General features: G+C 37.6%; 3 protein-coding genes across 3 annotated transcripts; 2 read left to right on the forward strand and 1 right to left on the reverse strand.

The window, feature by feature from the left end:
• The first annotated feature begins 4928 nt into the window (after window positions 1-4928).
• LOC129568019 (L-2-hydroxyglutarate dehydrogenase, mitochondrial) lies at window positions 4929-6963 on the forward strand. The gene is made up of 3 exons (XM_055445517.1): window positions 4929-5290; window positions 5491-5806; window positions 5895-6963. Exons 1-3 carry the CDS (start codon window positions 5202-5204, stop codon window positions 6822-6824), a joined length of 1335 nt encoding a protein of 444 aa, XP_055301492.1. The 5' UTR covers window positions 4929-5201; the 3' UTR covers window positions 6825-6963.
• LOC129568020 (post-GPI attachment to proteins factor 2-like) lies at window positions 6946-8042 on the reverse strand. Its single transcript, XM_055445519.1, has 3 exons — window positions 7622-8042; window positions 7332-7553; window positions 6946-7229 (listed from the first exon to the last, which is right to left on the reverse strand). The coding sequence occupies exons 1-3, from the start codon at window positions 8040-8042 to the stop codon at window positions 7072-7074; spliced, it is 801 nt and encodes a 266-aa protein (XP_055301494.1). The 3' UTR covers window positions 6946-7071.
• Window positions 8043-8344: 302 nt separating this feature from the next.
• Window positions 8345-10304, forward strand: LOC129568018 (probable ATP-dependent RNA helicase DDX28). Its single transcript, XM_055445516.1, has 3 exons — window positions 8345-9401; window positions 9463-9915; window positions 9978-10304. Exons 1-3 carry the CDS (start codon window positions 8559-8561, stop codon window positions 10260-10262), a joined length of 1581 nt encoding a protein of 526 aa, XP_055301491.1. The 5' UTR covers window positions 8345-8558; the 3' UTR covers window positions 10263-10304.
• Window positions 10305-11312: the final 1008 nt, after the last annotated feature.

Raw genomic sequence — 11312 nt, forward strand, 5'->3', positions numbered from 1 at the left:
CGTCGCCGTCGCCGTCTGTTGTGTTGTTCTTGTTTCTGAATGTTTGCTTGGCTGTGCACAGCCAGTTGATGTTTCGCATGCTATGTGAACTTTTGTGTTGTGTGTTCTCTCTCTCTCTCTCTGCATACGCGCGCACACAAGCCATTTATCGCGTTGTAATGTTTACGGTTTTACCTATACCATTTTATGTGTACATTTCCAATGAGGAATTGTGTGTGCTTTTGAAACGGACGCGTCAGATTTGTGTTTTTTCATGTTTTTCGCTTTGTGTCGTCGTCGTCATGTTTTGTTCAGCCAGCTCTCTGGTTGCGTCGAGCCAGTATTCATTCTATCGTTTGGTCATGAACGTGTGCGCTGAAGTTTTTCCATGTAGCATGTGGATAGGTGCACGCTTTTGCACACATTACACACTCTTAGCCTGAATGTAATTGCAATGTAATGCAACGAACGTACGAATGGAGCATTCATTTTGGTACCCAATCCATCGCATCGAGTGTGCTTGATTCTACACCGTATTTTTTTCTTTTCGGCTAGTTGTGCATTTGAGATATATATGTATGTTGGACTCTCTATTCGCTTTTTCGTAATCGGCATCATCGCAGTCGTGTGCATCGTCGTCGTTGTCGTCGCCGTTGCCGTCGCCGTCGTGGTCGTCGTCATTTGTTTGGCGAGAGTCGTAAGCATTGCTTGATACTTGATGCGCGCGTTCGCAGCACTACAAGTCAGGTCTAGTTTTTTTCGGTTCCATTGCCCGCGCTTTCAGCTGTTGATGCCGAATCCAATTCTACTTGTACTCTGTAATTCAACGCAACGCTTATTATTGTTATTATTATTGTTCGCCATGCTTTTGGTACATGGATTGCAGTATTTCGCAATGTACTCAACACCAAACTCAAAAATACCATCAACACAGAGCAGAATACTCGAACATAATAATGATGTACAGCGAGCATGAACACACACGAATTTCGTTTCTTCTTATTTGTTACTTCTGTCTCTCCCTCAAACTCTCCCTCTTTCTATCTCTCTTTTTCAAAATTTCTGCTCCATCTCTTTACTTGCCACAAAGCACACTCATGTGTGCAAAGAGTCTTGTATGCAAAGTTTGTTCTTTGTATCCCCCCGAAAAAAAACGTACACTCGAAATGTTTCAAAAAGATAGGTAATTCCACGTCGAGTGAGCAAAACCATCACACATATTTTGTTGGGAACATTTGTATCAAGTGGTATTCTCAGTGAGTTTATAGCACCATCGTTAAGATGGCAACCGCTCACAAAAGCATTACATATTAATAATTGAATTAATTAGCAGCGCATTTTGCTCGTTTCATTCTTATCATTCGGTGGAAGAAAGAAAAAAAAATCACCATAAAAGCAAATCGTTATATGGGCGCTAAAAAATGTGTACATTTATTGCCGCAAAAATGCTTGGAAATTGGTGAACAACGGCATTGCATCAATTTTCAAGACCATAGCCTGTCTTCCAGTCCAACGGTGTCTTTTATTCATACCGTACTCAACAAATCACAAAAAGCGAGAAAAATGCTATCAATGTAAAAACGTTACACAAACACAAAGTGTTGTTGTTGTCAGAAAGAAAAGATGAAGATGAAGACGCACAGCAGAATGGATTTTCTTCCTTTCTTCTTATTAGTTATGCTTGTGCATTTTACCATTCTGTTTAGGAGACATAATATTCATGACTTTCTTATGTGTTTTCGGCTTTTATCGCAACGAAACAACGAACATCAGTGTATATATAAACTTGGGACTTGGCGTACATGTACACTGTACACTCACAGCAGTGACTTATGCTTACTATTAATATATGATGAGAAAGAGTGATGCTACTGTAAGGAAAGAATTCTTGCCTGTTGATTTCATTTGCATGCATATATAAGACAGATATCTCTCGGTCTTTCTTGTTCTCTCTCTCCTTCTATCTGTATCCGCACGTTTTGATCAATCTTCACGTTTCAGGAGCGCATAACCATTCCAATGAAGCACGCCGTATCGTAGACAATGTTTTTTCTTCGCTTGTTGTGCTTGCAGTTTGCTCAAATCGAACCTTAACGGAAAAAGTAAACAAACACAACGACGTCACGCTATCGAATAAATCATTATCGTATTATGTAAGTTATGCATGGTCACATCATCATGGTTTGCTGTTCCTGTGGTCAGCTGTGGGTTCGAATCGAGGCAAAGTTTTAAATTACCCGAAGGCAAATTACAACAACCACTCACTGTGTAGCCGTTACCATCGTATGGATTCATCGTTTCCGAAAACCGAAAAATGTGTGCTGGGAAATATTTGCCAAAAAAAATGAAAAAACTTTAGCATTTCGGTCGATACGGTTGAATTCTGAAATGTTTGTAAAATCGGTATTCAGCTCAGGTTTCTCGATTTTCCTACTTCAATGCACACACACCCACTTGATGCTTCATGGCAATATTCACCGTTCGATTATTATTACTCGCTGGAGATTATACGATTTCATATGCGGCCTTTTATACGCCTCGGCTGTAAATTCAGAATAATTGAAGACGGAAAGAAGCTACATCGAATACAACCGAGCACAGCATAAACGTAGCACAATATATATTACATCAGGCTTCTGCCAGCTTGAGTCTCGACCACACGGCATCATTTTACAATCGCATGAAAGCAGAAAACATGCGAAACGTATCCGAAAATACGACACAAAAAGGAAGCAGCAACAAATAGAAAAAATTTCACCCATAATTTCGTCGTACGTGTATATTTGATTCCTGTGCTGTGTATTGGCCATGTTTTCCTTCTCACACGTTATTGTTATCTCGCAGTTTTTGCTTGCCATGCATATCTTCATTGTTTTTCTTCGCATTTTTATTCAATACATTTTCCATTTAATACCAGTAGATTTTCTTTTCTTTACTTCTTCGGCTAACATTTACAGCGCATATCTTTCACTTACTTACGTCTCGTCTTCGGTTTTTTTTCCTTACTGCGCTACGCTATAAATACCTAAATTTTTATCTAATTTTGTTATTATGTGTATTTTATTGTGTGCAGGCCCATGAATCGCTACTGAATTGCCAACCAGCTAACTCATGCACATTATATGTCAGAGACTGCATATTTACTGCTGTGTAGGCCTGAGCTGAGCTGAATTTTCTACCTCAGGCGTCTGAAGCGGTATTTTAGCGCGCTTACGGTGCAAAATTGTCGTGGTCTACTGGAATCCACTCAAATATAATTGATAAACAGCGTGGGTTCCAGCTATCCACGACAATTTTGCACCGGGATGATGTGCGCTAAAATACCGCTTCAGGCGCCTGAGTTAGCAAATTCAGCTCAGCTCAGGACTGCTCAGCAGCAAATATGCAATCTCTGTTTTATGTACTGATGCTTTTATTTAGTCGGCTTTAAATCTTTATTTGATGTTGATTCGAAACGGAATTGACTCTGTTTATAAGCTTTGTGAACGTGTACCTAACATAACAATAATTTCGACTGTGTTTGTTCAACAAAAGAAAGAAATACGTTTGGATGCATAGCATATTTGCGAATAGAGACACAATCACAACAATGTCGTTTGGAACAACGCTTGACGAAGCGAAAAAGAAAACTTTTTTTATGGCAAAGCTTCAATTGTACCTTATATCCGATTTACTGCAGATAATTGGATAAATTTATTAGTCTATTTCTAATGCTTATATTATATGACAGTCGTTTATAATGTCATTATTACTTATTTTTTTTATCGCCTTTAGCTACTTATGTAGGAAGCAGCTCGCTCTTCGAATATTACACTAATGAAGCTTTCCAAACTTCGAACAAGTGAGTGTTTGAAGAGTGTTTGTAACTATTTAATTATAATTGTACGACTTTTTAATGATCTTCTAAACGCACTGTAAATCATCATCATATACTCCATACAATCATCATTATTTTAAAGCTCATTGAGAACAACTCATTCACTTATGATGCTCCATGAAATTTAAATCACTCACCCGATTTTCGGGTAAGTAGAAGCGCACATGTCGTTTCCACCTTTTGCACTGTAGCAATACCAATTGGATGTGCGACGTGATTGTACACTATGCTGCTGCCGTTATCATAATAATCGATGACTTATGTACTTGAAACGGTGAGTGTGTTTTTGTTCTTCGTTTGCACGAGTGCATTTTAATTCTTGCGATCTTTTGATGTTCACAACGATTGTATAAACATTGATTTTGAAGAATGGAGCTTGAAGCGCTTTGTAATGGATGCGTGTGGGTGAAGATAATTGATAAAACCTTTTTACATAAATTACGATTATTTAAATATTCATTTGACTTGAGTGAATTACCAAAATCATCAAGACGTTCTAGACTCATTGGTAGATATGGTATTTATTCAGCATGAGTAAATTAAGATTTGGGAGTCCAAAACTCATTCGTTTAATTTCTTAATGGCAAAGCCTAGAAAAGAGCTGATATAAACACTTATAAATGGTAAGAGTGAATATTTGGAAGAAATTCTTTTGACGTGAATTTTTTTCTACCTGCTTTGAATATTTTGTTCGTACGTCATAGGTTTGGCAAAAAAATTTTCTCATTAACTGAGCTGCATACTTTGAAAATTATCTCTTTATTCCTCATAAGAATCGATAGAAATATACATTTTTTCATACATTCAGAAGCACTTTGAATTCGTTAATCTAAGCAAAACACTTGATAGTATTTTTAGAAAAAAAAACTCGTTCTCACTTCATTTCCCATGCCATTCATAGAGAAACCTTTCAATTGTTCCAAAACATTTGCAAGTACTTGGATCTGTTATATATTTGACATCAGTTTAAGTACCAAAGAAGTACTATTCGCTTAAAATCACGAATATTGTTCACGCAATATTCTTCGATTATGATATCATAATGACATTGACATTACTTGACCTTCTTCTCCGTCTCCGTAATGTGTACATAAGACTCATACAATAATTAAAATCAATTTACCGATGAATGTGTTCGAGATTATGTCACTCTCTTGTGTACTGTCATCGGTGATATCGAATCACATTTTTGTTATCAATGTGTAATGCATAGATGTACGTGAGCAGGCTGTTGTCTGTTTAACATATATATATATAAAGGCTAACAAGGCCGTGTCGTCTAGTCATATTTTTAGTGACAGAAAAAACATCAGCTGGTTCTAGTGTCTGAAAAAGTTTAGCTATAATGTTGTCGCGTAGTATATGTCCAAATTTAGCGAAAAGCTCGAAAATTTTACAACGTGGCTATGCAATAAGTTTTTTTGGCTCAGAGAAGTAAATAATTGTTTCTGCGTATTCGGATTAAATTTGAATTTGCTATTTTTAGATATTCGATTCAATTGTTTTCATGTATTTCACAATGTTTCGTCTGTGTTACAGTAACCATTAGCAAGTGATATTATCTAATCTAATGTTTGTTTACTGTTGTGAATTGCATTGACAAAATGTTTGTTGTTCACTTTTGCTTTTAACAGAGTGGAAAAGTTCGATGTTGTTGTTGTCGGAGGAGGTATCGTTGGAGCTGCATCGGCTCGTGAGATTTTGCTCAGACATCCATCATGGAAAGTGGCAGTTGTTGAGAAAGAGGAGCGACTGGCATTCCATCAAACGGGCCACAATTCTGGAGTCGTGCATGCTGGAATTTACTATAAGCCAGGCACACTGAAAGCAAAACTTTGCGTCGAAGGCATGCAACTATGCTATAAATATTTCGACCAGAAAAGCATTCCGTACAAAAAAGTTGGAAAATTGATCGTCGCCACAGAGGAAGTCGAAATTCCGAGACTGTTGGTAAGTTGAATTGTCAACAAATCAACCAGTTGATTGAATTTTTCTTCATTCGCAATTTTCATAAACACAAATTTGTCAATATTTATAGGATTTGCACCAACGGGCCATGGAAAACGGAGTACCAGACCTGCAGCTTATCGATGGTGACAAAATTCAAGAGATTGAACCGTATTGTGAGGGATTAAAGGCATTATGGTCCCCACACACCGGGATTGTAGACTACGCCCTTGTCACTGAGCACTATGCAAGCGATATACGTTCGCTGGGTGGCAAAATATTCCTCGAATACAACGTAGACCAATTTTCAGAAACTAAAGACAATTCGGAATATCCCGTAACTATTGCTTCTTCACAATCCAATACAGTGCTGCAATCCAAATTCGTATTAACATGCGCCGGATTACAATCCGATAAAGTAGCTGAAAAAACCGGATGTCCACGAAGTCCACGCATCGTTCCAATTCGTGGTGAATATCTATTGTTGTGCAAAGAAAAGCGTTTTATGGTCAAAGGTAATATTTATCCGGTACCAGATCCTAGCCTACCTTTTTTGGGCGTTCACTTCACACCTAGAATGGATGGATCCGTATGGATCGGACCAAATGCTGTGCTCGCATTCCAACGTGAAGGATACAAATGGTACCAAGTGAATCCATTGGAATTGATTGACGCTTTGAGATACCCAGGTTTTCTTCGTTTAGCCTATCAGCACTTCCGATATGGTCTTACCGAATTCTTCAGATCGACACTCATTATGCTTCAAACGCCACATGTACAGAAATTCATCCCAGACATCACCGATTTCGACTTGAGCGTTGGACCGACCGGTGTTCGGGCTCAGGCATTGGAAATGGACGGCACACTGGTTGAAGACTTTGTGTTCCATTTTGGCGAAGGACAGAGTGCCGTAGCCAAACGAGTATTACATTGCCGAAATGCACCAAGCCCGGGGGCCACCAGTTCACTGGCCATCGCAAAAATGATTGCCGATAAAATTGACATTGAGTTCAAATTATAAATTAGAATTTATGGTTTTGACCACTTGTGTCGAATATATAAAAAAAAAATTTTACGACATCGATTTTTGTAAAATCTAATCTGTAGGTATAATATTTTTTGGCAAGATTAAACACACACAATTGTTATATTGCTATAAAGCTTGCTTGGTTTTCATTTTATTTTCAAATATTGAAATGCACAAATTTATCGCTGAAACTCAAAACAAAATATCAGCTCTGAATTGTTTCCTCTCAAAATTTTTACATTCATTTCAGTCGACTGTACTGATTTGCTGTGATCATATCAAAACCGTTGATTCTGTCGCAAACAATTATTTTGTCACTAAAATCCCAATAGGCAGTCATGTGAAAAGCCATATTCGTCAGCACTACGATGTATTCCATCAGGGCGAATAATGTGTAAACTGTGAATTGAAAAAGATAATCATTTTGTTAATTGTATTTCAATTAAGTTGTTAATTTGATAATCAATTGTTCTTTCCTTATCTTAAGTCAAAATGCCTTACCTCCAGCCTCACAGTATGAATTGTGCCGCATAAAAAAGTATCCAGCAAACCAAAAGCCAATAATATTCACGAATAAAAATGTTCGTTTGTAATACAATGATTTCCGTTCCACGGTTGAAAGGACGTCGAGAATTTTGCGCGAATGTCGATTAAGTATATATGAAATAAGCATATAGCACTCTGATGTCGCGATGAAGACAATGAAACAAAATTTGTGGATTTCTGTGGAAAAGAGAATGAAAAAGGGTTTAGAAATTGCATGAACAGCCGAAATGTTGACATATATTTACCGTAAAAGTCTGATGAATTCCATAGACTAAGTCCGACCAACGCGATATTTTCGATCAGGTTTAATACAAATGCCAAATAGGCCAAAGCACGACGATTCCTTCGGATGCGACTGCTATTGTGCCTTAAATACTGTTGAGCGACTAGGAGACGTGGCAATGCCTGCAGCAAAATTGCACACTGCCAAATGAAACGTTGTGGCTGATAATTACCGATGGCCGCCGATATTGAGGGCAGGTAATTGACAACGCCGCAATGCGTAGCGGTGGATCTGTCGAAAAAGTAAAGGACGGACCATACGACACAAAAAATAAAACTAAAAAATGGTAATGAAACTATTGCCACAGCAAACTTTCCGAATGGTATTTTAAAGAAGTGGGCTTTGGTCGACTGGGATAGGGGCTCATACTGTCTAGGAATCATGTTGTTTTTTTGGTAATAATGAAAAACTTAATGCGTTAGAAATTTTAGGTCTTTTTTCACAGCCCTTGTTATAGTTGTGAGTTTCCGTCGCTGAACTCCCCAAACTGTTGTCGGTAAACTAATTTTAAAACTATTCATCATTCGTTGCGACGGTAGTGAACGAAATGTATAACATATTTTCTTTAGAATATTCGAATTTCTAGTATTTCTAGTATTTTCAATAAAAGAGCACTTTGTAGCAAAAAAAAAATCGCAATGCAGTAGAATAATCATTTGTTGACAACACACTTTTTGTTATTTAGGTCGATTTCGTGTTCTCTGTCAAATACTCACGCCCTCGTGATTGTCACAGTGCATTTGACATTTGTGTCGTTTTGGAAACATGCTTCATACACTGACATTTGTATAACCTAAACAAACAAGTACCGAGAGAGTATTGCGTTTAAACTACATTTATGACGAAATGAAAGTGTTTTTTTGTTTGTTAAATAAACGAATAATTTGTACAAATCGGAAATGTTGAAAGTTCGTGTGGTGGAATGGAGCGCCATTCGAGCGATGTCTTTTTACAAGAATGTAATAAAGACTAAGAAGTCGCCCAAAAAGAGTCACATTGGTGAGCCATTGTTAACATGCCGACGACCGGAGTTTAATTTGTATCGAGGTGATAAAATTGAAGAGAATGCAAAATTCGGAAGCATCCCGCTTACATCTGACGGCTGGCATCACTACAAATCGAAAGGAGACTTCTTCATAATTCATCCGCACCATTCAGAGGAGGATATCACCCGAAAACCCGAGTACAATCAACCGTTTGAAACGTTTAATTTGTACCCCGAGCTACTAACGAATTTATCGGGTCGATTGAATATGCCACGAACAACGTTCATTCAACACACGGCGATTCCCAAGATTTTAGCCAATCAGCACACATTGATTGCGGCCGAAACTGGATGCGGAAAAACCATTGCTTATTTATTGCCAATCATTCAAAATGTATTGAAGCGAAAACGAACGATCAACACAGAGTCGACTACGGAATTCAACACACCAAAAGTGCTAATTATCACACCGAGCCGTGAGTTAACGATGCAAATCGGAGATGTGTGTGAAGATTTATGTCATGGCTTAGAGTTGAAAACCAAAGTTTTAATTGGTGGCCACACAAAATCAATTATGGCCAATCCACCGATTGAAGAAATTGACATTTTGGTGGCGTCAATCGGAGCGCTGAGTAAATTGATTACGACAAACATCTATCGTATGCATGAAGTATGCCATGTTGTACTAGACGAAGCTGACACTTTGCTGGACGACAGTTTCCAGGATAAATTGCAGTACATTTTGAGACGTTTCCCGGTAAGATAAAGCAAATTCTGTATTTCGACCTCTTTTTCTAAGATTCTTTTTCTTTCTACAGTTCCACAAGAATGTGAGCCGACGAAATCATGATGAAGTAGCAACTCAATTAGTTTTAGCATCAGCGACAATGCCAACAAATGTAAGCGAGTCTTTGCAAATGATCATCGACACTGAAACGATACACGAAGCAGTTAGTCCGTATTTACACAGAGTTATGCCAAACATAACGCAGAAATTCATTCGAATACGCAAAGCCCAACGCCCAATTGAGCTACTTGACTTGGTCAGAAAAGATATCGACAAAAAACGACCGGTTATTGTTTTTAGCAATAAGAAAACGACATCGGATTTTGTTTCAATGTTCCTCAATGATCATGACATTGATGCTATATCAATGAATAATTCGATCCTGGAGAAAATTCGACAACAGCAGTTCAGAAAGTTTCAGTCTGGCCAAGTTAACATTCTATCAACGACGGATCTTGCCAGCCGTGGACTTGACACAAAAAGGGTAGGGATTGGATGATGAAATGAAAGAAATTTTTTAATTGTGTTTTATCCATATTGTTTCAGGCTTGTCACGTGATCAACTTTGAGTTTCCTATGTATATTTCGGATTATATTCATCGATGTGGACGTATCGGACGTTATACCAGCGCAACGAATTGTCAAGTGACCAACTTCATTAGCAGTATGCACCAGCTACCATTAGTGAGAAAAATCGAACACGCTGTACGGACCAAGGGCACTCTTCCAAACGTAAATGCCAATATCAACAAAATTCTATTCGACAAGCATGTTAAGGAGGCCGAAAAGGAACAAAAAGAATTAATTAATGCGTTGGAAAATGGTTCATAAATTAGTTGACTGAATTCAAAATAAAAATACGGAAAATAGAAATTGTTCATCTTTTTTTTCTCTATCGTATGTATTAGAGCAAATAGTGATTGCCGGAGCAGATTCATTGTGTTTCAATCTTGATTGATGATACGAACCTATAAATGGACAATATCATCCATAAATAATAAACTCTATAGTCAACTTTCTAAACCCATGATCAAAGAAGAATCGGGGTTTAAAGTACATCGTTGAATACATCGGCGGGCTTGGGAGTTGGTTTATTCCCCTCGGGAAGGGAGGGGTTTCTTAGGTATTTTGAAAAAATCTATCGTATTGTATCCGTTTCCCCGAAAATGAACAACTCTTCTGAACATAATTGCCAAAAAATCACATCTAATGTGTTTTGAGTCAAAATTTTCGAAAAAAGAATTTTTAGCCAAAAAGGTGAACAGAACATAATTTTTTGGGTTGATGTATTCAGAAAAGTTGTTCATTTTTACACCAGCTACAATTTCGCCGAAGACCGTGCCAAAAAATTGAATACATCCTGCGTTTTACTAAAAAATGCGGAAAGAATATGGGATAAAACGTTTCAACCTAGGGGGTAATAGCGAGAACAAATGTATGAAAATATGGTAGGGGAATGTTGTAATGAGCGGATCACCCAAGCCATTTCGGCTATAATTTTTTTTTTTCTATGTGGACTTATGTGGAGTTATGTATACAGTTTGATAGCTATTGACATTAGCTAAAAGTTTTTTGCAGCCGTATCTTGTTACCTCTTCAAAACAAAATTTTTGCTTATTTTTCCAAAGTGTTGATTTTTGGCACCCTTAAATTTTGTAGTAATAAGTGTGGCCCACCTGATAAAAATCCCAAAAAATGTCAAAAAATCAAGTAAATGTTTTCCAAAATTCCAAAGTTCTAATGTATAGTTAGTTCTGAAACATCGAAATCCACGTTTTTTGGAAGTCATATTATTTACAGGTGAATTAGATGTGGTCATATTTTCGTCATTCGGATGAACGGAAATATTACACTAATTGCGTTTTATAACGTTTTTGCGGT

This window comes from Sitodiplosis mosellana, unplaced genomic scaffold, assembly GCF_009176505.1.
Source record: "Sitodiplosis mosellana isolate CC-2019 unplaced genomic scaffold, AAFC_SMos_1.0 Smas_scaffold_14, whole genome shotgun sequence".
Lineage (NCBI taxonomy): Eukaryota > Metazoa > Arthropoda > Insecta > Diptera > Cecidomyiidae > Sitodiplosis > Sitodiplosis mosellana.

What these genes read in the sequence shown, in the direction of transcription:
- LOC129568019 (XM_055445517.1), top strand. Translation starts at nt 5,202, where the DNA reads ATGTTGTCGCGTAGTATATGTCCAAATTTAGCGAAAAGCTCGAAAATT. An exon ending in AGTTTTTTTGGCTCAGAGAA is followed by an intron (nt 5,291 to 5,490) that starts GTAAATAATTGT and finishes TGCTTTTAACAG; the next exon opens with AGTGGAAAAGTTCGATGTTG. An exon ending in TCGAAATTCCGAGACTGTTG is followed by an intron (nt 5,807 to 5,894) that starts GTAAGTTGAATT and finishes CAATATTTATAG; the next exon opens with GATTTGCACCAACGGGCCAT.
- LOC129568020 (XM_055445519.1), bottom strand. Translation starts at nt 8,042, where the DNA reads ATGATTCCTAGACAGTATGAGCCCCTATCCCAGTCGACCAAAGCCCAC. An exon ending in GAATTCATCAGACTTTTACG is followed by an intron (nt 7,554 to 7,621) that starts GTAAATATATGT and finishes TCTTTTCCACAG; the next exon opens with AAATCCACAAATTTTGTTTC. An exon ending in TTCATACTGTGAGGCTGGAG is followed by an intron (nt 7,230 to 7,331) that starts GTAAGGCATTTT and finishes TTCAATTCACAG; the next exon opens with TTTACACATTATTCGCCCTG.
- LOC129568018 (XM_055445516.1), top strand. Translation starts at nt 8,559, where the DNA reads ATGTTGAAAGTTCGTGTGGTGGAATGGAGCGCCATTCGAGCGATGTCT. An exon ending in ACATTTTGAGACGTTTCCCG is followed by an intron (nt 9,402 to 9,462) that starts GTAAGATAAAGC and finishes TTCTTTCTACAG; the next exon opens with TTCCACAAGAATGTGAGCCG. An exon ending in GTGGACTTGACACAAAAAGG is followed by an intron (nt 9,916 to 9,977) that starts GTAGGGATTGGA and finishes ATATTGTTTCAG; the next exon opens with GCTTGTCACGTGATCAACTT.